The sequence below is a fragment of the Pleurodeles waltl genome, chromosome 7 (genome assembly GCF_031143425.1).
Source record: "Pleurodeles waltl isolate 20211129_DDA chromosome 7, aPleWal1.hap1.20221129, whole genome shotgun sequence".
In the NCBI taxonomy this organism is placed as follows: Eukaryota; Metazoa; Chordata; class Amphibia; order Caudata; family Salamandridae; genus Pleurodeles; species Pleurodeles waltl.
Window position 1 is genome coordinate 295,923,792 of NC_090446.1, and position 24,506 is coordinate 295,948,297.

Sequence of the window (24,506 nt, forward strand, 5' to 3'; positions counted from 1 at the left end):
CGTAGTGAAACCTATTGGCAAAAGTGCAATTATCTACGTAACTGGTAAAAGTGCAATTAACTATGTAACAGGGTCGATGACATGCAAAGTGCTCGACTTCTGCCAAGCGAGATCCCGCTGCGAAAAAAAGATAAAAAGTAGTCCACAAACCGGATGGCAAATGGCGAGCCTCGTATGTTTTCAGTACTTCGTCGCTGCGCTCGAGGAGGGCTAACCACCGGAAAAGGAATGACGTGTGCATGCCTTCCACTAACAAAAGCAAGCAGATTTTAAAAGGCAAGCCCACAAACCAATGAAAGACACTGACGTGACATGGACGGGGCTCCGAGCCCTTTTCTAACTACTAAAGCGTCTCGCAAGCGATACGCATTCGCATGCTACACAGACTCGACCCTAAAAAGGTGCAGATGTTTTAGTGCTCACAAAAGTATATTTAAGATCCATTGTATTATTAGTAAAGAGACATGGTAATAGACTAAATTAAAAGGAGTGAAAAAACTCAGAAGTTATGATATCAGTCTTACTGTTTAGAGTACGTTGGTACTAGCAATTTCTTATAGCCTTTGGCAGGGCTGCCTCAAAGCACCAGAGGGGTTGACCCCCCTCCTATATACGTGTGGCAGTTGGATCATTAAATGCAGAGGTGCAGGAAGTAGAGATGTGGGGTGTGCTGCAGCACCCCCGAAATATCCAGTTGGAGTCAGAAAGTGAAGTGTATGAGCAATAAACATGCCTTTAAATTGTGTTTGTATCTTGTTGCATTTAAAATGCCTTCAAAGACACAGGTCAAATGTCAGGCTATGTCTTCTGGCAAAAAGCTAATTATTTTTTAAGATGGAGATTGGTGTTTACTTTTCTTTCTGTGACTGCAAAGTTAGAGGATTTTCTAAAGTGAGCTATCTGACTAACGTGTTGGGGAGCAGGGAGTGTGAAGGAAAGGCAGTAGGAGTTCATTTTTTCTAACACAGCATTTTAAAACCTTTATATGAACTTTGCAAATATTTGAAACTATATAACGAGCAAGGAAAGCACACTTGAGGCACATTTTTTAAATTCTGAAGTGTGATGGAAATAAAGATTTTAACAGGATCGAAATGAAGCAAGACACTTTACATGGTGACTCACAAATGATAAATATTCGCTGAAACACGTTTCCACATATTATCCTTTGAACTCAATATCGTTTTATTTGTAAAACTGCATGTTTGTGCAAATCTAGTTGGCATTTCAATGGAAAATGAGCTGTGTGTAAATTACTGTAGTCTACCACACTATGCATTCATAATAAGTTTGTGACCGTATGCTCCAAAATGCACCATCGGACACATACTACGCGCTTACCCATCTACTACTGAATGGGTCTGGCTCATTTTTTACATTTGTTCTTTGTGAGATGCTTGTATTTTTCCTAATCTCTACGGCTTCTGTGATGTTATGTTGATGGCAGCACACACATACTGAAAATTATTCCAGCACCACTGGTTAAATGTAAAGTTGTTCTCCCTGCCAATGGGATTTTCTTCTTGAATTTTTCTGCCTCCATTTCATAAGCTGCTTTGGAGGAAATAAGAATGTGGCAGCATTCCCTCTGTGATGAACTCTCGTTAGGTCTTGTTGTACTGGAATTTGACTTCTAAAATATGGGTGCATTTGTAGGACCCACAGAACAAAAGCCACTTATAAGGCCATAGACGTCTCCCAGCAGCTTCTTGCGTCGGACCAATTTGGAAATATATTAATAGCGGTCTTTTACATCAGGCACACTGCAGTGCTTGAAATAGAAAAACAGGTACCAGAGTACCTACTTGCTTGCTGGTGCTCTTCAATTAAACGTATTACACCTCTGCTGAGAAGTGCAGGTACTCTCCATCTCAAAACAAAGAAGTGCAGGTACCCAGTAGCTGAGATTTAAATCACTAGGCACTGTTGGACACTCCATCCAAAGGGCTGTTCGAAAGTGGGTGGCGTGCCCAATACCACTTACATGAGTGTCAGATCCGCTAATAGAGAACCGGTGATTTTTTTTTCTTGCCAGAACTGTCATTACTGCCCTCCTCTCAATAAAGCTGTAAGTAAGAGAATTAAGAGAACATTTACTGGAACTAGTAAGGGCTGGTCTGGCTATCTTGAATGCATAGGAGACGTTCGGGCACCCCCGGGCAGGAGATTGCATGCAGGGCGGGATGGACTGATCTATCCATGGACTTTACACCATGGTGTGCTGGACCACTGAGTGATATACTGCTGTGGAGGAATGATGCTTCTGAGTCCTATGCTACCTTCTTGGAGTACAAGATTATTTAATTCGTTTGAGAACTGCTTTTACAGCCTGTGACTTTCTAGTAACCAATATGTTGGCAACACTGTGCTGTAAAACTATAAAATAAATAATTCAGTCACTTCTCTTTACACTGTGCAAAGGCCGTCCATATGGGCCTGCCTCTGGGATATGTTCGGACCCATTTGCTGCAGTGCTTGCTGGTATTACAACATCTTCCAGGACTGCTTCCAGTCTCAGCGGAGGCCTGGAGCCAGGCAGTCGCTCGCAGAGACGGAAGTAGCTGCCAGTGCGTAGGCAGGCCCCGAGCGGAGGTCGTTGACCCAGCAATCTGAGCCCTGAATGGGAAACCGCGCGAACGCCTATGAAAGCGGTTCTCTCTAGCTACAGGTCAGATTCAGTTTACAGTTTATTTACTCTTAAACGTGCTTCTAGTTTTCTGTTAATATTTGAGACACACTGCCAGAAAGCGAGACTTTTTTCTAGCTGGCTAGTGATATTGAAGTTTTACTTAGTATGAACTATTTTAGTCAGGGGAAAAAAGGGGGATTTCCCAGGCAGTTAATCACTTTGACGGTTGTAGATGTCAATAAAATAGTGGGCTTTTAGATCCCACTTTGATCGTCTTTCCCCACTGATGTGACAATTTTCATGCTTTGCAGTCAGATGCCCATATGAAATTCATAACATAGCTTTTAAGAATATTTTGAAACCTAGCTCGGTGCCAGGGCAGACCCCGCAGCAGTTCTTGCTGAAGTTAAATATTATGCTGAAAATCAGACACAAACTAGAATTAAGCAATAGGCCAGCCACTCCAGCAAAAACTATGATGTGCCAATGTCTTCGATTATAGATTTTTTAGGCTACAGACTATTGTCATATTTTCTGCTTAATTTGTAAATAAAAAGGTGCCGGTGCCCAAAGCCCTTCCCTTAAACACATGGCTTCTGTAATTCAATGTGTGAACACGGAATACTGAGGCAGAGTAATATTTCTGAAGCCTCCTCGGGCCTCTTCAGTCCATTTAAAGGCACTCTCGGTTTCTTCGGCTCACTCTTGCAGCTTTCTGTTTTCACCCATTGTGACGCTTTTTCGTTTTTCTCTTCCTCCGTCTTTCCCATTTGTGTCTTTTGCTCGCAGTAAATGCGTGAGGCAGAAAAATAAGCGCCGGTCCGCATAAATAAGTGCCAGTGCTCCGCACCGGAAACAACAAGCACAAATTAAGCACTGCATATACCAAAAATAGGGGTTAAAGTGCTAAACCCCACTAATAATTGCACAGTACTGAATATAAACGCGTTCAGACATATTCCTTCTGAATGTAAGTTAAAAATCAATAAACTGTACTCCTGAATGGTGAGTTCACATGTATATGGGGATAACAGAAGGGCAGAGATACACGTGTTTGAAGTGTAGCTAGGGCAAATCTATGTCAGCCTGCATTATAAGGGACTTCTCTATAGTTTTGCAGGTGTGGCTGTTTTCCCGAAGGCAAACGACTTGGGAAATCACATTTCCAACCATGTGTAATGGGCAAACGAAACTGGCAAACATAAACGATAAAGTAGAGGCCCATCAGCCTTGGCATATCAACCTTGGCACTGAAATACCCTACATTTCAGGCATCTCTGCTAGTATAGTTAGGCTATCTCTCAGTGCAAGACATCAGGTGGGTTGACTCCCTTCCCTATGCTGCATGCTATGGTGGGTGGAAACATAATTTGAATAACACCTGCACAGACTAGTTGATCAAAAGGGCTGACTGAAAGTCCCCAAATGTATGTATACATATATTTAAGTTTTCATTTTGATTTTATTTGGAAAATCTGAGGCTGTGAGACTGTGAAAGATCTAAAAGTACATACTTAGAGAGGGACCTAGGTCCTCCGTTTTCATCTATTGGTCAGTTCAACTTTCACTCACATTTTGATTCTACCTACTAGCGCATACAGCAATAAATCAATTACACTCTTGCACTGTGAGAGGTGGTGATGTCATTTTCTCGGTCACATGTGCACATACCTCTAAAAAATAAGGGCATTTTAGTGCCAGAACTGGTGGGCCAGTGCTTTGTGCTTTACATTCTTTAGGTATCTTTTTAAATTTTTAGTCATCTTTATCTTCAGGTTACAGTAATTCAAAATCAATTGTGTCTTTCTTTGCACTCCTAAGAATCAAATTTCATGTCTTTTGCATCAAAACAGGTCTCTATAACTGTTCTAAGTAACCTATCGGCTAGGTAGTACCCTTGCTGTTATGATTATACACAAAAGTTATTTTGTATTTACATTTTTTATTACAAGCATATGGCGACCACGTTTAGACAGTGGAATGGATATTTCTTTTGTTTTTCTTAATATTTTTATGGTGTATCCATACAATAAAAAAACAAAACAAATGTAACCTTTGTGGTCGCTTCCGAAGGCCAGACCTACTAGCTTTGCCAATGCTCGTTACTTTTGTACTGAGTAAAATAGTCCTCAGAGATCCACGGATTGTACTGGTTAAAGAGGTAAACAGCACATTTTTATTAAAACTAGTTGCGCCTTTGCGCTGGGGCACCGACGTAGCATGGTTTGACTATATTTCTGAAAAGGAGTACTGTGGAGGGAATTGAGGAGGGACCTGCATGTTTTTCTTCAAGACAGTACCAACATGAATGCCAACCACCATTTTTTTACATGCGTGAAAAGTCTAGGCCCCCAAAGATATAAGATTGGCTTGGGAGGCAGGTATAAGTAATGGTTAATGTTTATTGAATTATTAAACAACTGTTATAGTGCTCATCTCTAAGTTAGACAGACAGTGCCACAGTGTGGCAGAATTAATAAGTGCCGGTGTCGAGCACTGGAAACCAACTGCTCAAATTAAGCACTGGAAGTTCCATGCTGCTTTGTCTATGAGCAACCACAATCTTTGTTGATGTCTTCAAAACTTGCTGCTTCATGGCAGTGATCTATGCCACCAGATTGGTCCCTTGCTAGGAACAGGAATTTCTGATGTTACCCTCTGCGTTGTTCTGCAGCATTCATAGCTGGTGCCTCTTAAGAAGGTTTAGATCCATTGAAGATCCATAATTAAAGCAAAAGATCTGGATGTCAGGAGATTACCTCACTGACCTTGCAGCTGTACTGAAAGGAGATTATATCGCGAATATTGATCAGCATTTAGGGCCAGATATACCCATTCTTTGTTGGTGGGAAAATATTTTCACACATGTGGCCCTCAATTGCAAAAATGAATATTGAAATTGGAATTAAGAGGACTGCATCTACAACAATACTGCAGGTCTTACGGAAGGCATGAGCCTGTGATACGTTTTGTGCTGCTTTGAGTGCTACCACAGGGGTGTGGAATTTATTAAAATATCTACTTGTCCACGGGACAGGTTGCTTCTCAAATCTACTTGTCCTGTAAAAAGATCTACTTGTCCCTTTGGTGCCATGTAGTGTGGCGCCAAATTATAGCAGCAATCTCATTATGTAAGAGCTCTGATAATAGCCTCTCTGATTATGCCAGGGCTACTACCATAGTAGGGCTTGAATACTTGCAGTTTCAATCCCTACTGTAGCAATTTCCTTATTTTTCCACCTTTCTGCAGATCTGCATACTGGGGCTGGAGGAAGCAGTAAGCAATAGTTCCAGGGCTGGAATGCCTTTGAGTCTGCAAACCTACTAACCTGCATGTTTTAAAGATTTTCACCAACTTCTCTCTAATATTTTCCCATAATAAGAAAGGTTGGACATTTACTCCTGACAATGGCAGAATTAGAACTTCTTTCAGGGTTGGGAAGAAAGTGGCTGGAGGGAAAATGAACTTGCAAATGCTCAATAGATTTTCACATGAGCAAATCTACACATGCGTATTTACCCATGCTAAAATACAGTTCACAAATATTTTATAGGGGTACGACATATACCATAGGTGCACTTTTGTGACTTTCTTTAAGAATTTGGGGCCACATGTAGGTAGGTTCAGATTTGTGACCCGCAAATTGCGAGTCGCAAATCCGAATGTAGGATGGTGTCCCTGACACCATCTGTGTTTCGCAAGGGCTTCGCAAATGCACACCTCATGAATAATCATGAGGTGGGTCGCAATTTGCGACCCCCTTGCGAATGGCGGCCTCACAGGGATGGTGGCCTGCTGAAGACAGCAGACCACCATGTCTGTGACTGCTTTTCAATAAGGCAGTTTTTTTTTTTTTTGTAATGCAGCCCGTTTTCCTTAAAGGAAAACGAGATGCATTACAAAAACGAAAAATGAAACGTTTTCGTTTCATTTTTTCAGAACAGGCAGTGGTCCGCAGGACCACTGCCTGCTCTGAAAAAATGTTTACAGTGACATTCACAATGGGGAAGGGGTCCCAGAGGGACCCCTTCCCTTTTGTGAAAGTGTTAGCACCCATTTGAAATGGGTGCAAACTGCGATTGGTTTGCGCCCGCATTCGCAAAACAATCCTACATTGCACTGCGAGTCGCAATTAGGAAGGGAACACCCCTTCCTAATTGCGAGTCACAAACCCGTTTTGCGATTCGGTAATCAGGTTACCGAATCGCAAAACTGGGTTTGTGCATCGCAATGTGCTTTTTGCACGTCGCAAACAGTGAAAGTCGCTGTTTGCGACATGCAAAAAGCTACCTACATGTGGGTCTTGGTCCCTAATTAGGTCTGGTGTTAACAAAGACATTTTGTTTTTATTAAACTTCTATTTCTCTCTCTTTCGGCTGGCTTTACTGTGAGTGATCGCATTCTTCTCTTCCACAAGGAGCATATTGGCACACAAAGTAGTTTTGTTCAGTGTCAGGAACTACAGTGGCAATCAGTGACGTAATGAAACTGGAGGGTGCCCCTTTGCAAAGAACATGGAGGAGCCCCCTCTCCAGACTCACTCAGGGCAGGTGCTGAAGGGGCCCCCTGGAGGGCGGCTGCAGGCCTTTGTTATGCCACTGGTGGCAACATGTGCTTTTAGAGTTCAAAAACGTTTTTTTTTTTTTTTGCCAGTGTTTGTTACAATGTTGAGGACCTGGTAGCTCCCACAACAATAAAGTGTTACAAAAGCCATGTCAAAACAAGACACGCATTGATGAAACTAAAAGACTTATAAAAATATGTCAGATCAGTTGGCTTTGTCAGTGTTTGTTTATTTTCATGCTTCCCATAATTGTGTTGAAAATGGTTACACTGATTTTCCATTAGAAATATTTTTGGGAAATACTAGCATGCATCAAAACATTTTACTAAATGACACTTCATTTGCATATAATCAGAGAGCATTCTGGGAGCATTATACTTAGCCTCATAGCCTAAACTTTTCAAACATGTGTATACACGTTTTTTTTTTTGTACTGGAACCAACGTCAGTAGTGAAGTGTGACCTTAAAACATTTATTTACAGCACTCACCCTAATAATGAAGGTTTTCAAATAATGAACCATAAATACAAGTTCGCACAGCATTATCTCTTGGAAACACATTACCTCAACTGCAGAGAGTTCCACTTTCTGTAAACAGGCAGCCAAAGGGTTTGTGCTGCAGAGGGTTGGGCCTACTTGTCCCAAGGACAAAGTAAACATAAAATCTTGTTGCCCTTGACCCCAAACAAGATGTGTCGGGCGATATGAATTCCACATCCCTGTACCACTATCGGTGTTGGCGGTTGGAGATCTCCCTCATGCCACAGGGACAGTGACGGCTATGTCGCAATGCACAGCATAGTGCTGCTGGTCAAAAGCTTGCCTCGACAAAAGGTTGCAGCATTAAAATGGAGAGCCTATCTCTAATCTTATTGATTACCCTAGCCCTTCAACACGATTAGTGACATCTAATAGTATTGTGAAATTGTGCGTGCAACCATATTGCATTTTAGATTGTGCATGGTTTGTTACTTATTGTTTATTGCTTGGGTTTGTCTTAGAAGCATATAAAATCTTCAGGATTGCTTGGGTTTGTCTTGGAAGTATAAAGAATCTTTAGGATTGCTTGGAGTTATCTTGAAAGTATATTGAATCTTCACGGGCAGCAAAGTAAAGCAAAATATAACATCCCTGGCTTGCTTATTATCCCTATTTGGCAAAGCGGTGCCTTCCTGTGTGGTACAGGTCAAGTGTCCTCTAGACAGGTCAGAAAGTGGAATTATTTCTGAACACTTTACAAGGAAAAACACAATACAAATAGAAATTCTATTGATTCCCCAGCAGTCACTGACCACTGCATGTTCCAACCAATGTGATTACAACACAATTTTCAAGAAGAAATTAAAAATGCAAGTGCTCTACTTTAATGTCATGTACCTCTGTGAGTCATCCAACACATCGATGAACTTGTTTTAGCATTACAAAACCACAAAAGCTAAAAAGATCAACGTTTTTTTTCTTTTTTTAGTGATTTATAGCAGACTTGCACAAAATGTCATTTCCTTCTTTGAAATCAACCACACAAGTCAGTGAAACAGAGACAAAGCTAGACTGCCATAGAAAATCTTTCTACAAAGAGAGTCACAGAACAAACAAGAGTCTTTTTTTAAGGTTTAAAAGAACTGAGTTTTGCAGAAAAGGATGCTCAGTTACTTATTGGCTTGATTATTTACTACCAGGCATAATAATTAAACCAAGTTAATTTAGTCATAAACCCAGTACTTGATGTCTATGTGTCCACACAAACGAGACTGTGGCTTGAGATAGCAGGCCCAGCTTTCTACTTAAAACTGTTATGGTTGCTCTCATTATAACAATGAGACTGCTGGATTTGGGCGGCACACCACAGGATTGTGAGGAACTGAGTCCAGTTCCACACCATGTGACAACTGTTGGCCTAACCCTTCCGGACAGCTAGCATTACCTCAACAGTATCCGAGAGTGGTGGTGATTTGTGGCAGTCATGCACATGACATTCTGATTTCTCAGGGAAATCGTGGAGGAACAGATCTTACCCCTTTTCTCTCAGTTACATTCCTTTCACACATACAAAGACAAACAGAAGCAGGACTTGGTTCAATTAATTTTATTGAATCAACTGCATCCTAGAAAAAAAGCATGTACTGCAATAATTAGGATAATGAAACATAGTAATACCAAGGCATTGACAAAGAAAGTGAAACGTAAGAAAAGTCATATCATAGTGTCACAATGGTAAGTGTCTGAATTCCTACCTATACTACTAAGGTGCTATACAAGAGCACAGCAGTGTTAGCCCTAATCTGCCCTTCAGGACCGTGGGGAGATACCATCCCCAAACATGAATATGGTAGTATCAAAGAGGGCTGCTGGTATACCAAGAGTTTTCTTCCATGTGGGAAAGACGTCTAGTCTCAGCAGACAGCTGCAATGAAGCGAACAGTGGCAATCTCTGGCTGGAATTTCCTTCTAAAGTGTAAGGTGCAGAGAGGTGTTTTTTATAATAAAACATCTGATGTTCTAAGAAAACTGCCCGTATGTTTCCATGAAATGGCAGGGAATGTGATGTTCTACTTTGTACGGACAATATCATTGGGCAGCCTTAAGCAAGCACACTGAAGATGTCGTTCTAAGAAATGAAAACAATTCCCAAGCAGAGTGAACAACAGATAAAAGAATTAATAAAATCACCGTAAAATGAGGCTTCTCTCAAAATAATACAATTAATTATTTTCTTGGTTGAAGGGTACAAACTGCAGGCCTATGGCTAAAATAACGTGCCCACTAAAGATGCTAAAATAAGCTCACGACAAAAGAATTAAAAAAAAATTGTTAGGGCCCCTTCCCATATACTATCATGTAGGGAGGCCTATACCACACCCACATCCTGTGTCCTTCATAAAATAATGCTGTCTATCAAAGTCAGGGATAAGTGCTGCAACAAATCACCTGAAATATGATTGGAGCACACCACTGCTTGACACATAGATTATACTGGAACCCTAAACTCTTAAAACCATGCACAACAAACTCAGTAATCATTTAGCCAACCTTCAAAGTGCACTTTGGGGCCTTGAATGGGTATGACGTGCTTTTGAAATGCTCCATTACAGTATATTGTTTGGAGACCAAGCAAATGAATGGAAGGGAAGGAGAGTCATTGGTACTGGGGCTAGGACAAGCAGGAACTGGAGTATTGAGTGATGCTGCTAGTAAGCATGGTTTTACCTCCATGTCCCTTTTTCATGGTCAGGTTATGTTTGTTACAGGGATATGCCTAAGCACTACCAGGCTGACCCAGTATAGAAAAGTAAACTTCATGGAACACAGTGTATGATCTTTTAAGGAAACACAAAATCTAACCATTGTACAAATGACCTGAGTAATGATATGTACCCGGTTGCGGCTAACCATAAGAAACTCCTTGGCCACAGCAACAATAAACCCAAGCACTCAGTAGCCAACCAACCACATAGTTAGCCAAACTGTGATTCAACTGTAATCGTATATACCTGGTCTTAACCTCCATCCTGGAAGGGATCCAGGGCAGCATTCAGAAGGCACTGCAACTGATGGTTGTGTGTCCCTTCAAATCTTTACTATGTGAAAAATGTAGGAGAGCTAGGATGCCCACCTCAAATAAAAATGCACAATCCTGGGCATCGTAAGTGATAAGAAGCATCAACATTTATCTAGCAGGACACTGTTACCCCCATACCTAAGGGGGATTCAGAAATAATCACAGTTTCCCACCAACCCAAACAGAAGCTGGACACATTTGTAGAATTCAAAAATTTGTTTTCATTCAGTGCTTGTGTCCATGGATGTGCCTTTACAGGACCCTGTAAAACACAGGAGTTACCATTACCCAACATACCAGTGCATTTGTATCAACCTCAGCTCAGAAGGAGGAGGAAAGGGTGGTCCATTCTGCCAGTATTCTTAACTGAAATGTCCAGGACACCTGAAGCTATGAGCTGTGAGGGCATGACTCACCTAGCCACCTGAGGGGCTGGAAAGGCAGCCTTGAAAAAAAGGTAGGTCAGTAACTCATGCATAAGTTAGAAATACCAACCAAGATTAAAACCTAGAAAACAAAGACAACTAAATGAAGACCTAAGTGAAACTCAGCAGCCATAAAGAGATAGTAAACAGCATAGTTCGAGTTCATCCTCCAGGAAAAAAGCAGTGAAAATCATAGTAATTCTGTCCCATTTTTGGAATCCTTGAAACAACATAGACATGAATGTACCCATAGAGTGCACCTCACTCACCTACAAGAGTCTGATATATGGAAATCAAGCTGGTAGATCTGCAAACCTGGTGGACATTACTAATTAATGAAAATACTGCACTCAGCAGAAAACTGCACATTAAATTAAATAGATGATCTAATAATAGAGGTGGAGGGCATATCGGCATCCAATGATCCGGCCTTCTCCCAGCAAAAGGGTCTAGAGATGCTAAACATAAGAGTTTGTACTTATACTTTAATAAAACCTCCATCAGTCTGGGTAACATGGCTGGTTTAAGACAGATGCCAGTACCGCCCCTTGTGAAGAACTTCCAGCTAAACGTGGGTCAGTGGCTGATGGAGATCAGCGTTTGGGAAATTTCCAGATGGAAAGCTCATCTGTAATCAATATTGACTGCTCCAATCACTTTGCTTCTCTAGCCACTGATGCAGGGGCTTCACCAGAGAAGAAGGATCCCTCTGGCACGACTAAGCCTGTAGTTTTGAGTGATATTAGCCGGTCCAATCTGTGTGAATCTCTTGCACAGTTCCACCTACTAAGGGGAAAGATCAAAACCATGTGTGAGTGTAAGAGCAAGCTGGTTAGTGATTTAGAAATAAAGGTGACTAAACGTTCTCTACTGGTGGATAACATATGTACTAAAGTAGGTGTTGATAGAGTAGTGACTCAGTACAGTAGGCAAACCCCAAAGGGCTTCAGAGTTAGTCACGGGCAAGGAAGGTTTTTCTGGCAAAGTAACCACAATTCCCCCTAGCTTTGAAAGAGGTGAGTTTGTTGAGGGAAGAAACACTCTTAAGTAGAATAGTTGCCATAGAACACAACTTATTTGGAGAAATGTAAGCCAGAGAGACCAGAACCCCTCTGGGTACTGCAGTCCCAGCAGTAACATAGCGCACATGCAAAACTCGAATGACATCTACTTGATAGTTGTCCCTAGACTTCCACGTGGAGGTAGAGAATCACATTACTCCTGCGTGAACAAACTAAACCATTGGCTTTGTCACACTAGGGGATTTACATTGGTAATTAGGGATGACATCCTGTATGTTACTCGTTGTAGCCCAGCAGGACTCCAAAGCGACTATTTAGGGCTGAAATTAAGGAGCCGTAAAATGGTGGATGAGATGTTAGTCTGGGAGTTAAGATTCAAGCGCCATTCAAGCTCAAATATAGGACTCAAACTCACAGTCTCTAACCCAGCAAAGGGTGACCTAAATTCACTAGCACACAATCCCCTAACTCCTCTACTTTTCCCTGCTTTTAAGGACGAGTCTTCCATGTTAGCCAAGGTTGATTGACAACAAAGGAATGCAGGGCTTGAATCTACCTGTAACCGGCTCACTTATGGTGGCTTGGACAGGCTGGCTAGAGTACTGCTGAGACAGGACACAATGACAGGTGCCAATAGAGACAATGGAAGGGATACAGCTTTCCATTCAGAGCCTAACTCTGTTGTGGAATCCCAGGGTCCTATTAGTAGGGGAAGGATGCTACAGGACTCAGAGCTTTGTGCTAAGAGTGATGGGGGAAGGGATATATCAATCAATCAATCAATCAAATAATTTCTTAAGCGCACTACTCACCCAGTAGGGTCTCAAGGCGCTTGGGGGTGGGTGGGGGGGGCGGTTGGGTACTGCTCGATACTGCTCGGTATAACCTTGTATGCAGAGGTGATCCCGACTGTGGAAGCCCAGGTCATTAATAGTGGGGGGTGGATGACTGGGAGAGGGCCACCTGGAAACGGCTCAATAAGAATGCTATCTTGGAACGAGGCAGGTCTTTGAGCCAAGCTATCAGACCCGAAGTGGGGAGAGTTTATTGACTCCCATCAAATAATACTTCTGCAGGGAACGTGGCCTGTGGCTCTGGTATTTAGATGTGAGTGTGTCACTTTTATAGTGGGTGGTTCCTTCTAACTCAGGTAGAGCCTCTGGTGAATTGCTTATTTGGTTGAAACTACATCTCTTCCCAATAGTGAGAAGTGTTGTAGCAGGGATTAAGGAATTGCTGGGGGTAGATGTAAAAGTAAAAACTTCCACTGGGGTGCATCACATTGCTATTATTAATGTCTATATCAGATCTGTCCCCTATAATGTGCTCTCCCCCATAGAGGTCCATCTTGCTGACATTTTGCAGAGTCTTAAAGGTAGTACTCTGAAACTTATTGCTGGTGACTGTAACACGAGGTTCTGAATAGGGCTGAGGAATCTGGATTTCATTCCATATCCAATTAGACAAATGGATAGCCACGGGGTGTTTGATCAAACCATAGAAACCTTGCATGCGGTCGCAAATCAACTGGAAGATCTGATCCTTGAGCATGGCTTAAGAATTGCAAATGGCAGCACTAGATCTGATATTCCTCCCAAGCCGACCTTTATGAGAGGTCCTGTTAAATCTCATATCAACTACCTCTTGCTGGATCAAGATTTGTGGGCCTCTCTAATTGATATGGGTGTCATCTCCAGAGCAGATAGCAACCATGACGCTTTGAGTGCTGTATTTGCAGTGTTTATGTTCACAAGCAGTAACATATCCCCAACATACAATATGAGTCTGGTAGAGGCGAGTAATAACAGAAGGAGTGTCAAATGGGCAAAAGTTATGGATAATATAGCTACCCAAACCCAAATCTATGCGCTCTTTGTGGACAATTTAGCTGAGGCAACTAACAAGAGAGGGTGTATGCCCAGAATGGTCCCTGTGCACTGCCAGTTAATGTAACAAATAAGGCCCCTGTTCTTTAAAGAGAGGAAGAGAGGACATGCCCTTAAACATGCCCCAGGGTGGTACACCAAGGAATGTCGGAATGCTAAGACCAAGCTCGTGGAAGTCCTGAAGTCAGTCACCAAAATTCAAATAACCTTTGCAAGGAACCATTATAAGTCTACTCTATCTAAGGTGAAAAAGGGTTATGAGACGGATCAATGGAATGAGCTGACTAACGCACTTAAGAGAAAGAACACAAAGGGATTTTGGAAATTGGAAGCTTCCAGCTCAAAGATAATTGATAATCACCTTGCCACAGTAGTGTAGCCTAAGGGAATGGTAGAACACTTCAGGACCTTGTACAGTGAGAAAGGGCGGGAACACTCTTGGAATGCTTTGGCGGATCATAATGAGGGGGATTGCCTTGATGCTCCAGTGACTCGAACTAACCTCTTACAGAAGGTGGATAACATTGAAGGAGCATAATGAAGGGGGTTGCCTTGAAGCTCCAGTGGATTGAACTAACCTCTTACTGAAGGTGGATAACATTGAGTCAGAGCACCCCTGCTTCACCCTGGAAGAAACAAGGGTAGCACTAATAGAAATGAAGAAGGACCTCCCCCCCTGAATTGATGGTATTCCGGGTGACCTTTTTCTATACCATCCTGAGGTGTGGTGTCCCTATCTTAAAACTCTTAGTGATGCCATTCTGAGGGGTGAAGAATTAACGCCCACTTGGCGAGGAGCAGTTATTGTACCAATCTATAAAAAAGGGAGTAGGGACCTCCCCACCAACTATGGACCAATTAGCTTGCTGGATAACAACCAAAATATTTTCTGTAGACATGTATCGGCAAAGCTTCAATCCTGTGTTGCAGATAATCATATTATTGAAGAAGCTCATGTAGGCTTTAGGTCCAGTATTAGTAATCTTGATCAGGTCTTCTGGTTCAAGCTGCTGTGATGGAGGTATATTACCCTGACGAGAGACCATTTGTACAATGCCTTTATAGCTCTGCGGTCGGCATTTGATTTAGTCCCAAGGGATGGTTTGTGGAAGGTTCTTGAGGCTTATGTGGTCCCAGGTGAACTATTATAGATTTTAAGAGCCCTCCATACAAACACCTTTGTAAAAGTAAGGTGAATTTGGGAGGGGCCCTGACGGGAAAGCTCAAGCGGGGAGTAAAACAAGGGTATGTATTGGCCCCAACATTATTTAGCCTCTACATCAATGGTGCAGTTAAATGGCTCTCCCAATGTATGCATAATGCCCCTAAGTTAACTGGAACTGCAATCCCAATTTTAATGTTTGCGGATGATACCTCGCTCATTTCTAGAACCCCTATGGGTCTTCAGGTAGAGCTGGATTACTTTTGAGGCCTTCTGCAAGATGCAGGAATTGAAATCAAACAAAAATAATGGGCATTAATACCCATAAATCGTCCAAGGGTAGAATGGTAATTGAAGGCTCCATAATCAAACCGGTCAAACACTTTGACTATCTGGGGATTCGTCTGACACATTGACCTGGACCCACCAAATCTAGAAGAGCAAAAATCTTCTTAATCAGAGAATTTATCCGATTAGTAGAAAAAAAGTTATTAGGTGGAGGGGGGCGGTCTCCCCGGTCCTTCAGGTTTATAAAGCCGCAGCTTTACCGGCAGCAACTTATGGGGCTGAAACCTGGGGATTTGCGAATGCAACAGCCCTCTTAGTGGCTGAGAATAACTTTATAAGGGGTCTACTTAAGATTGGCAAGGTTATGCCACTAGTCCCACTGAGGTTGGATTTAGCATTTAAACCTCTTAACCTGGAGGTAGCTTTAAAACCCTTATTCTATTGGGTAAGACTATGGTCAAATGAGGAGCTGGCACCTTATAGGGACTCCCTAAGTGATCTGATTTCCTGTGATACAAGGGTAGTTACGCCATGGCTCAGAAATGTTAAGATGCAGTGCTTGAAGCTGAAAATGATAGACCTCTGGAACTCGCCAGCAGTTGCCGCTAATCGAGCCTGGCAGAAAATGAAAAGTGCCTATAGGAATTGTGCCCTCGAACAGATTTGGCTGAAGTATGATAATGAGAATCTGACCTGGCAATTTTTAAACGTCAAATGTTCTCCAGCAAATGAGGAGTTCATGGATGAAATCTATCCACCCATTGCCAAACAGCTTTATCTCCAATTTAGATATAGGTTTCTACCTTTGAGAACCACAAGGGCCAAATGGGTCAAGCAAGATTCCTCAGTGTTCTGCCCCTTTTGTCTATCGGATGAAGAAACTGAGGCTCTTTTTCTCTTTGAGGCCCTGGTATATACAGTCGTGCAGAAAATGGTTAATTGCGGCTTGCAAACTTCTGAGTGTCAGGCATCTATAGATCTATGTATGCTTTTATGTTAATTAAGTAATTACTACTACTAATGAAAATAGCACTCATTTCTAATTGCCAAAACAGATCTTGAATCCAGCTGCTGGAGTGTTTCATTTCCCGGTGTTCCATGACAACCTAATGGCAACAAGGTAGGCAAGACACGGACTGTGTCGGACCCTCTGAGGCTTTCCCTGTATGCCTGTGGTTACCTTCCCAATAACCTAAGACACTGAGGGGGTCATTACGACCTCGGCGGTCTTGTAAAAAGACCGCCGAGGCCGCGGGAGACAGAATACCGCCATTGCCGGCGGTATTCCTGGCTCCCTATTATGACATTTCCGCTGGGCCAGCGGACGGTAACAGTGTTACCGTCCGCTGGCCCAGCGGAAATGTCACATCAAAATTGCTGCCGGCTCATAATAGAGCCGCAGCAATGCTGATGTGCAGCGGGTGCAGTAGCACCCGTCGCGCATTTCACTGCCCGAAATTCGGGAAGTGAAATGCGCGACGGGGCTATGCCTGGGGGCCCCTGCACTGCCCATGCCATGTGCCCATGGCAGTGCAGGGGCCCCCAGGGGCACCCCAAGTCCCCTTACCGCCAGCCTTTCAATGGCGGTGTCTACCGCCACGGACAGGCTGGCGATCAGGGACTCATAATCCCCAGGGCAGCGGTGCTTGCACTGCTGCCCTGGGGATTATGACCGCCGGGCGGAATCCTGGCAAGATATTGGAGGGGCCGGCGGTATGGCCGTGGCAATTCCGCCACGGTCATTATTGCTGGCGGAACACCGCCAGCCTGTTGGCGGTGTTACCGCCACCTTACCGCCGGCCGCCAGGGTTGTAATGACCCCCTGAGATTGGTCAAGTGTCTCCATGTGAGCAGCGTCTCCACGTAAGCACAGTGATGGCATTCTGGTTCACCTACAGCTCCAGACCCAAATCTCACCCTTACTATCCTGCTCACTGAGCCTTCAAACCTTAGTCCACTAAAGGAGGAGCGAGCAAGGCCCTGACAGTCTGGAGTGGGCACCAAAAAAACAGGAAGTCTAGACTCTGGCGGGATTTACGGATAGAACAGCATATGTGGAATCTTGTCTTCGAGAGACAGACAAAACAGGATGTGGAAATGTTCAAGACCCACTTCACAGGGATTGTGTGGGATGGAGTTTAAGAATAAAACCCTTTTTTTTAGCTAATCACAGTGTCTGTTTCGGGTTGTGGGTGTGGCTCGTGCGTGACCCAATTACTGGAACGAGACGGAGGGACAAGGAGGTAAGGCTGATTCAAATCATCAATTATTGTGTATTTACGCACAGTTCGCATTTTACAGAAATCTCTAAAAAAAAGTTTGTGAATTCTGCACCGATGCCCTGACAACTTGTGGCTACTATAAGACCAATCAACAATCACTGCATCATCTATAAATGGGGAAATGGATAGGGTGGAGTCTTGTAGTGTGGCTAAATCCCAGAAGTAGATGATCCAACAGTGCATTCTTACATTCTTGTGACAGTGAAAAATGTCATATTATTGTTACACAGCAGAATATACATTTTTTAAGTCCTTCAGTTTGTATTACCCATGTGTCTACTGTTCCTGTTAAAAGAGAAATTCAAAATATCTTTCCTTTTCTACTTGTCTACAAAGTTCACCCTTCAGGACATCCACAGGCCCTTAAAAATCTTTATAGTGGAGGCAAACAAAGTCACCATGCAGTGAGGCTGCCATTCATGTGTCCCAATGTAAACTGAGCCCCAGTGACAGCCTGTAACATGTTGATACGGAAAACTTGTTGTAATGGCACTGAGGCAGAAAGCTTGGCACAGTGTTTATGCTCATCACAACTTTCTTTCATTGAGCACACATCTTTTATTACCATGTAATTAGTTTTTATTTTCTGCTTTATTATACATATTGTATTTTACTGGGGTATTGGGACACTGATATATAGCGATAGGGGAATAGTTCAAATACACTTATGCTGGTAGGTGAAATGTACATCATGTACAAAGTAATTAGATTTAGCAGGCAGTATGATGTGAAATAGAGTACAGAGAGATGACTGGCAGATGAAGGTAAATTACCAGTGTGGTTTCTGGTTCCATAATTCCTTGCTCTGTGCTTTCTGTTTCCATAATTCCTTGAACACCTGGATCTTGAGCTCTTTTCTGAATTGGGGTTGAGGTTGTTATTCTGATTTTAGTGGGCATGCTGTTCCACAGCACTGAGGCAAGCCAGAGAAGGGGTCTCTTCTCTTATATCATTCTTGTTGATTGAGATGTTTCTCCGTTGTGTCTGCCACTGGATTGAGTGAGACCATCACATATACTGATGATTTTGCCATTCCTGCTTTGTACTTATGTGACAAAGCAGCACTTCAAAATTATTGCAACTTGCGGTGGTTCCATGAATAGAGATCAAATGATATTGTAAAACTTGTGCTTAAATTTGAGGAGGTGTGCAGTACAAAGGACGAGTTATTTGGCTGAGGCAGGTCAATGAGTAAGACTCTAGCTAGCTGAGATAAGAGCAACTATTGAATGGGAGACATGGTTTCTGGAATGTAATGCTTAATAATGCATACTAGGGAGAGCTGGCACTAGGCTACCCATTTTGTCTCAGCAGTGATTGTTTTAAAAGAGAGATGGCACACTAGATCAGTGGATGGGAGGTGGCTTTGAGGTTCATGTGAAGAAGATTTGGATGTGTTGGAAGCCCTTACATTAAGGAAGGGATGGCATCATCAACAAAGGTGGATGTGAAGTCCGTGGTCATAGAAAAGAGCTGTCACTGGTCCCGGCTCCAGGTACAGTTTGAGGGTTACCGAGGAAATAATGGTGTCTTGTGAAAATCCACAGATGACATGTACGGCTGCTCATGAACTGGTGACAATGACAAAGGATTAGACTATGTCAATTTTAAGGCTTTTTCTTCAATGCCTGAATGCCTCAGGAGGATGCTGTGAGATGAGGTGCAATGCAGATTTTTTTCATGAGTGTGGATCAGAGGAGAGTCTTAGTAGGCTGCTGCTTTCAATGATGACAGAAGCAATAGATTGATCCAGCGCTCTTTCTTTCTTTAAAAATAATAGGCAATGGTTTCTTCAGCAGCAGATAATGAAGAGGAAACTTAAACAATGCAGATCACAAGGAGGAAACTGGATGTGGCATGATCTTTTGACTGAATACTTGTTTAATAAGCTAATGTAGACGTTTCTGCTTTTTTTACAGAATTGGCTGGATCCATCTAAAGAAATCAAGAAGCAGATAAGAAGTAAGTGGCGTATGCTTCTTAGATGCCCTCTCTTTCTCTCTGCATGATACTTATATGTGTGTTATACCCTCTCTTACCAGCAGCCCATGCAGCCCCAGCAAAGCATCTGCTTTTGGTATATATATATATATATATATATATATATATATATATATATATATATATATATATGTATGCTTTTCAATCTACTTCTTTCTTCAGAGATCATTATCCTGTAGGATACTTAGCTTCACACTGTGCTCAACTTGTAGAGTATGCAGACCTAGTGCCCCATCTTACCTAAACATATTCTAATGGATACTACTGACCGCAGATTCCTTTGCTTTCAGAATATTCCCCAGCCACTAGACTGGATTTGGAAACTTTGAATTATAGTGTTCCTGCATGCTGCTAGGCAGCCCCATGCATCTCTACCTTGGCTAGACTCCTTCCAGAAGTGACAGAGCAGACCTGTCAACTTTACACATATTCGCGAACAGATCCAGAGCACCACTTCTATTTCTGTTGGCCTTTCAACAACTTCCAGGTATTGAATCTAGTGTACAAGGGAAATGTTCCCACCAAAGCTACCAGTTTTAAACTAAGCAGCAACTGCAGAAGCAAATGCTGGTCATGACTAGGTGCGCCTTTTGTTTTTTGAGTTTGAAGAATGACTCTAGGTCATGAAATACATGCCCCCTCATGCACCTGGAAACAACCTAACACTGTGAAGTGAAGCCATACACCGTTATATACAGGAAGAAGTCACAGACGTTGCATAAGTGCCACTCTAGATTCAAGACCAGGCTGCTGCCCCACTCTTGTGGCAGAACCCATAAGGGGTCACCTTTGTAGACCAAGTCATCTAGTAAGTCATATTCAAAGTCAAAGAGGGATCCTGTCCATGACTGAGGGGCTGATTCCGAAGTTGGTTCTGATGCTCCATGACTTTCTCAGGCCATTGGGGACGCCACAGTAGGACAAGGCCTTTATGGAGGCCCTGATGTGTATATCTGGTATTTTTCTGGTTCCCTCTGGTGAGCCTTTGGGCCCCAGTGGTTCATAGGGGCCTACAGTCAAGTTACGGCTGGTGGATCTGTCCTCCCTGTCATCTGAACCCCTGAAATCCATCTCAGAGTTCACACAGAATCTAGTGCAGACTTCCACTCCAGCTCCAAGACCTGTGCTGGTCCCTTTCCCACTGACTTTGGTACCATTGCCTGAGGTGGATTTGGTACCGACTCTGCCGTCTGACCCAAGCCACTTAACCCCCTTCAAAGTTGTGCTTTGAACCTGCTGTAACACACCCAGTCTCCTTACTACTCTGATTTGATCCTCTGCCTCCATTACCATAGAGATATACTCAGAGGCTCAGGATTGATTTTACCTTTTGCACCCTCAATAGAGGAGACAACTTCCTCAGCAGCAGGACAGGGTTCTGCACCCAAACATGGCCAATTTACAACTCCATGCATGGAGATAGAGCACCTGCAGTTGACTGCATTCAATCTTCCACCTGAGGCTGTGGTTGTGATCTTTGCTTCCAGGCATTAATCTACTAAGTCCATTTATGCCAGGCGCTGGGACAAAACTGGGGCGTGGTGTGTCATCTGCAAGACAAACTCTTTACAAACTAAAGTTTTATATATTTTACAGTTAGTTTTGTCTTAGTAAAGCAAGGTCTTGAAGTGGGCACTACTATAAGTTATTTGTTGGCCCTTTCTGCCTTGTTATGTTTGCAAGACCACACTGTAGGAAAGTACCATCTTGCCTGGCATGTTACCCCCATATTTCACTGTATATATGTTGCCAGCCAGGGCCCCAGTGCTCATAAGTGTGCCCTGTATGTGTTCCCTGTGTGATGACTAACTGTCTCACTGAGGCTCTGCTAACCAGAACCTCAGTGGTTATGCTCTCTCTGCTTTCTAAATTGTCACTAACAGGCTAGTGACCAATTTCACCAATTCACATTGGCATACAGGAACACCCTTATAATTCCCTAGTATATGGTACTGAGGTACCCAGGGTATTGGGGTTCCAGGAGATCCCTATGGGATGCAGCATTTCTTTTGCCACCCATGGGAAGCTCTGACAATTCTTACACAGGCCTGCCACTGCAGCCTGAGTGAAATAACGTCCACGTTATTTCACAGCCATTTACCACTGCACTTAAGTAACTTATAAGTCACCTATATGTCTAACCTTCACCTGGTGAAGGTTGGGTGCAAAGTTACTTAGTGTGTGGGCACCCTGGCACTAGCCAAGGTGCCCCCACATCGTTCAGGGCAAATTCCCCGGACTTTGTGAGTGCAGGGACACCATTTCACGCGTGCACTATACATAGGTCACTACCTATGTGTAGCATCACAATGGTAACTCTGAACATGGGCATGTAACATGTCTAAGATCATGGAATTGTCACCCCAGTGCCATTCTGGCATTGGGGAGACAATTCCATGATCCCCCGAGTCTCTAGCACAGACCCGGGTACTGCCAAACTGCCTTTCCCGGGGTTTCACTGCAGCTGCTGCTGCTGCCAACCACTCAGACAGGTTTCTGCCCTCCTGGGGTCCAGCCAGGCCTGGCCCAGGAAGGCAGAACAAAGGACTTCTTCAGGGAGAGGGTGTTACACCCTCTCCCTTTGGAAAAAGGTGTCAGGGCTGGGGAGGAGTAGCCTCCCCCAGCCTCTGGAAATGCTTTGATGGGCACAGATGGTCTACACCGGTTCAGGGATCCCCCAGCCCTGCTCTGGTGCGAAACTGGACAAAGGAAAGGGGAGTGACCACTCCCCTGACCTGCACCTCCTAGGGGAGGTGCCCAGAGCTCCTCCAGCGTGCCCCAGACCTCTGCCATCTTGGATTCAGAGGTGTGCTGGCACACTGGACTGCTCTGAGTGGCCAGGGCCAGCAGGTGACGTCAGAGACTCCTTCTGATAGGCTCTTACCTGTGTTACTAGCCTATCCTCCTTCCTAGGTAGCCAAACCTCCTTTTCTGGCTATTTAGGGTCTCTGCTTTGGGAAATTCTTCAGATACCGAATGCAAGAGCTCACCAGAGTTCCTCTGCATCTCCCTCTTCACCTTCTGCCAAAGGATTGACCGCTGACTGCTCAGGACGCCTGCAAAACCGCAACAAAGTAGCAAAGACGACTACTGCAACCTTGTATCGCTTCATCCTGCCGGCTTTCTCGCCTGTTTCCTGGTGGTGCATGCTCTGGGGGTAGCCTGCCTCCTTCTTGCACAAGGAGCTCTGAAGAAATCTACCGTGGGTCGATGGAATCTTCCCCCTGCAACCGCAGGCAACAAAAGACTGCATCACCGGTCCTCTGGGTCCCCTCTCAGCACGACGAGCGTGGTCCCTGGAACTCAGCAACTCTGTCCAAGTGACTCCCACAGTCCAGTGACTCTTCAGTCCAAGTTTGGTGGAGGTAAGTCCTTGCCTCCCCACGCTAGACTGCATTGCTGGGTACCGCGTGATTTGCAGCTGCTCCGGCTCCTGTGCACTCTTCCAGGATTTCCTTCGTGCACAGCCAAGCCTGGGTCCCGACACTCTAACCTACAGTGCACAACCTTCTGAGTTGTCCTCCGGCGTCGTGGGACTCCCTTTTCTGACTTCGGGTGGACTCCGGTTCACTCCTCTTCCAAGTGCCTGTTCCGGTACTTCTACGGGTGCTGCCTGCTTCTGTGAGGGCTCCCTGACTTGCTGGGCGCCCCCTCTGTCTCCTCATCCAATTGGCGACATCCTGGTCCCTCCTGAGCCGCAGCAGCATCCAAAAACCCTAACCGCAACCCTTGCAGCTAGCAAGGCTTGTTTGTGGTCTTTCTGCGTGGGAAGCTTCTTCACGACGTGGGACATCCATCCTCCAAAGGGGAAGTTCCTAGTCCTCTTCGTTCTTGCAGAACATCAAGCTTCTTCCATCCGGTGGCAGCTTCCTTGCACCCTCAGCTGGCATTTCCTGGGCATCTGCCCACTCTCGACACTGTCGCGACTCTTGGACTTGGTCCCCTTGCCTTACAGGTACTCAGGTCCGGAAATCCATTGTTGTTGCTTTACTGGTGTTGGTTTTGCTCTCAGAATCCCCTTATCACGACTTCTGTGCTCTCTGGGGGTTGTAGGTGCACTTTACACCTACCTTACAGGGTCTTGGGGTGGGCTATTTTTCTAACCCTCACTGTTTTCTTACAGTCCCAGCGACCCTCTACAAGCTCACATAGGTTTGGGGTCCATTCGTGGTTCGCATTCCACTTTTGGAGTATATGGTTTGTGTTGCCCCTATACCTATGTGCTCCTATTGCATTCTACTGTAACTTTACACTGCTTGCATTACTTCCTTTGGCTATTACTGCATATTTTTGGTATTGTGTACATATATCTTGTGTATATTTCTTATCCTCATACTGAGGGTACTCACTGAAATACTTTTGGCATATTGTCATAAAAATAAAGTACCTTTATTTTTAGTATATCTGTGTATTGTGTTTTCTTATGATATTGTGCATATGACACCAGTGGTATAGTAGGAGCTTTACATGTCTCCTAGTTCAGCCTAAGCTGCTTTGCCATAGCTACCTTCTATCAGTCTAAGCTGCTAGAAACACCTCTTCTACACTAATAAGGGATAACTGGACCTGGCACAAGGTGTAAGTACCTCTGGTACCCACTACAAGCCAGGCCAGCCTCTTACACACACAAGTCTATATCACCTGTTGTGATGAGGTTTATTAAAGGTTTGACACACGTTTCCTCCC

The 24,506-nt window shown here is 43.8% G+C and overlaps 1 protein-coding gene across 13 annotated transcripts in view; it reads left to right on the forward strand.

Moving 5' to 3' along the window:
• EPB41L1 (erythrocyte membrane protein band 4.1 like 1) overlaps positions 1-24,506 on the forward strand; it is a 458,763-nt gene that overhangs the window by 310,101 nt on the left and 124,156 nt on the right. For all 13 annotated transcript variants that reach the window (XM_069243684.1, XM_069243688.1, XM_069243694.1 and 10 more), the window contains one exon: positions 19,739-19,781. In XM_069243684.1, coding sequence (XP_069099785.1) covers positions 19,739-19,781 — 43 coding nt within the window. The remainder of the gene's footprint in view (positions 1-19,738; positions 19,782-24,506) is intronic.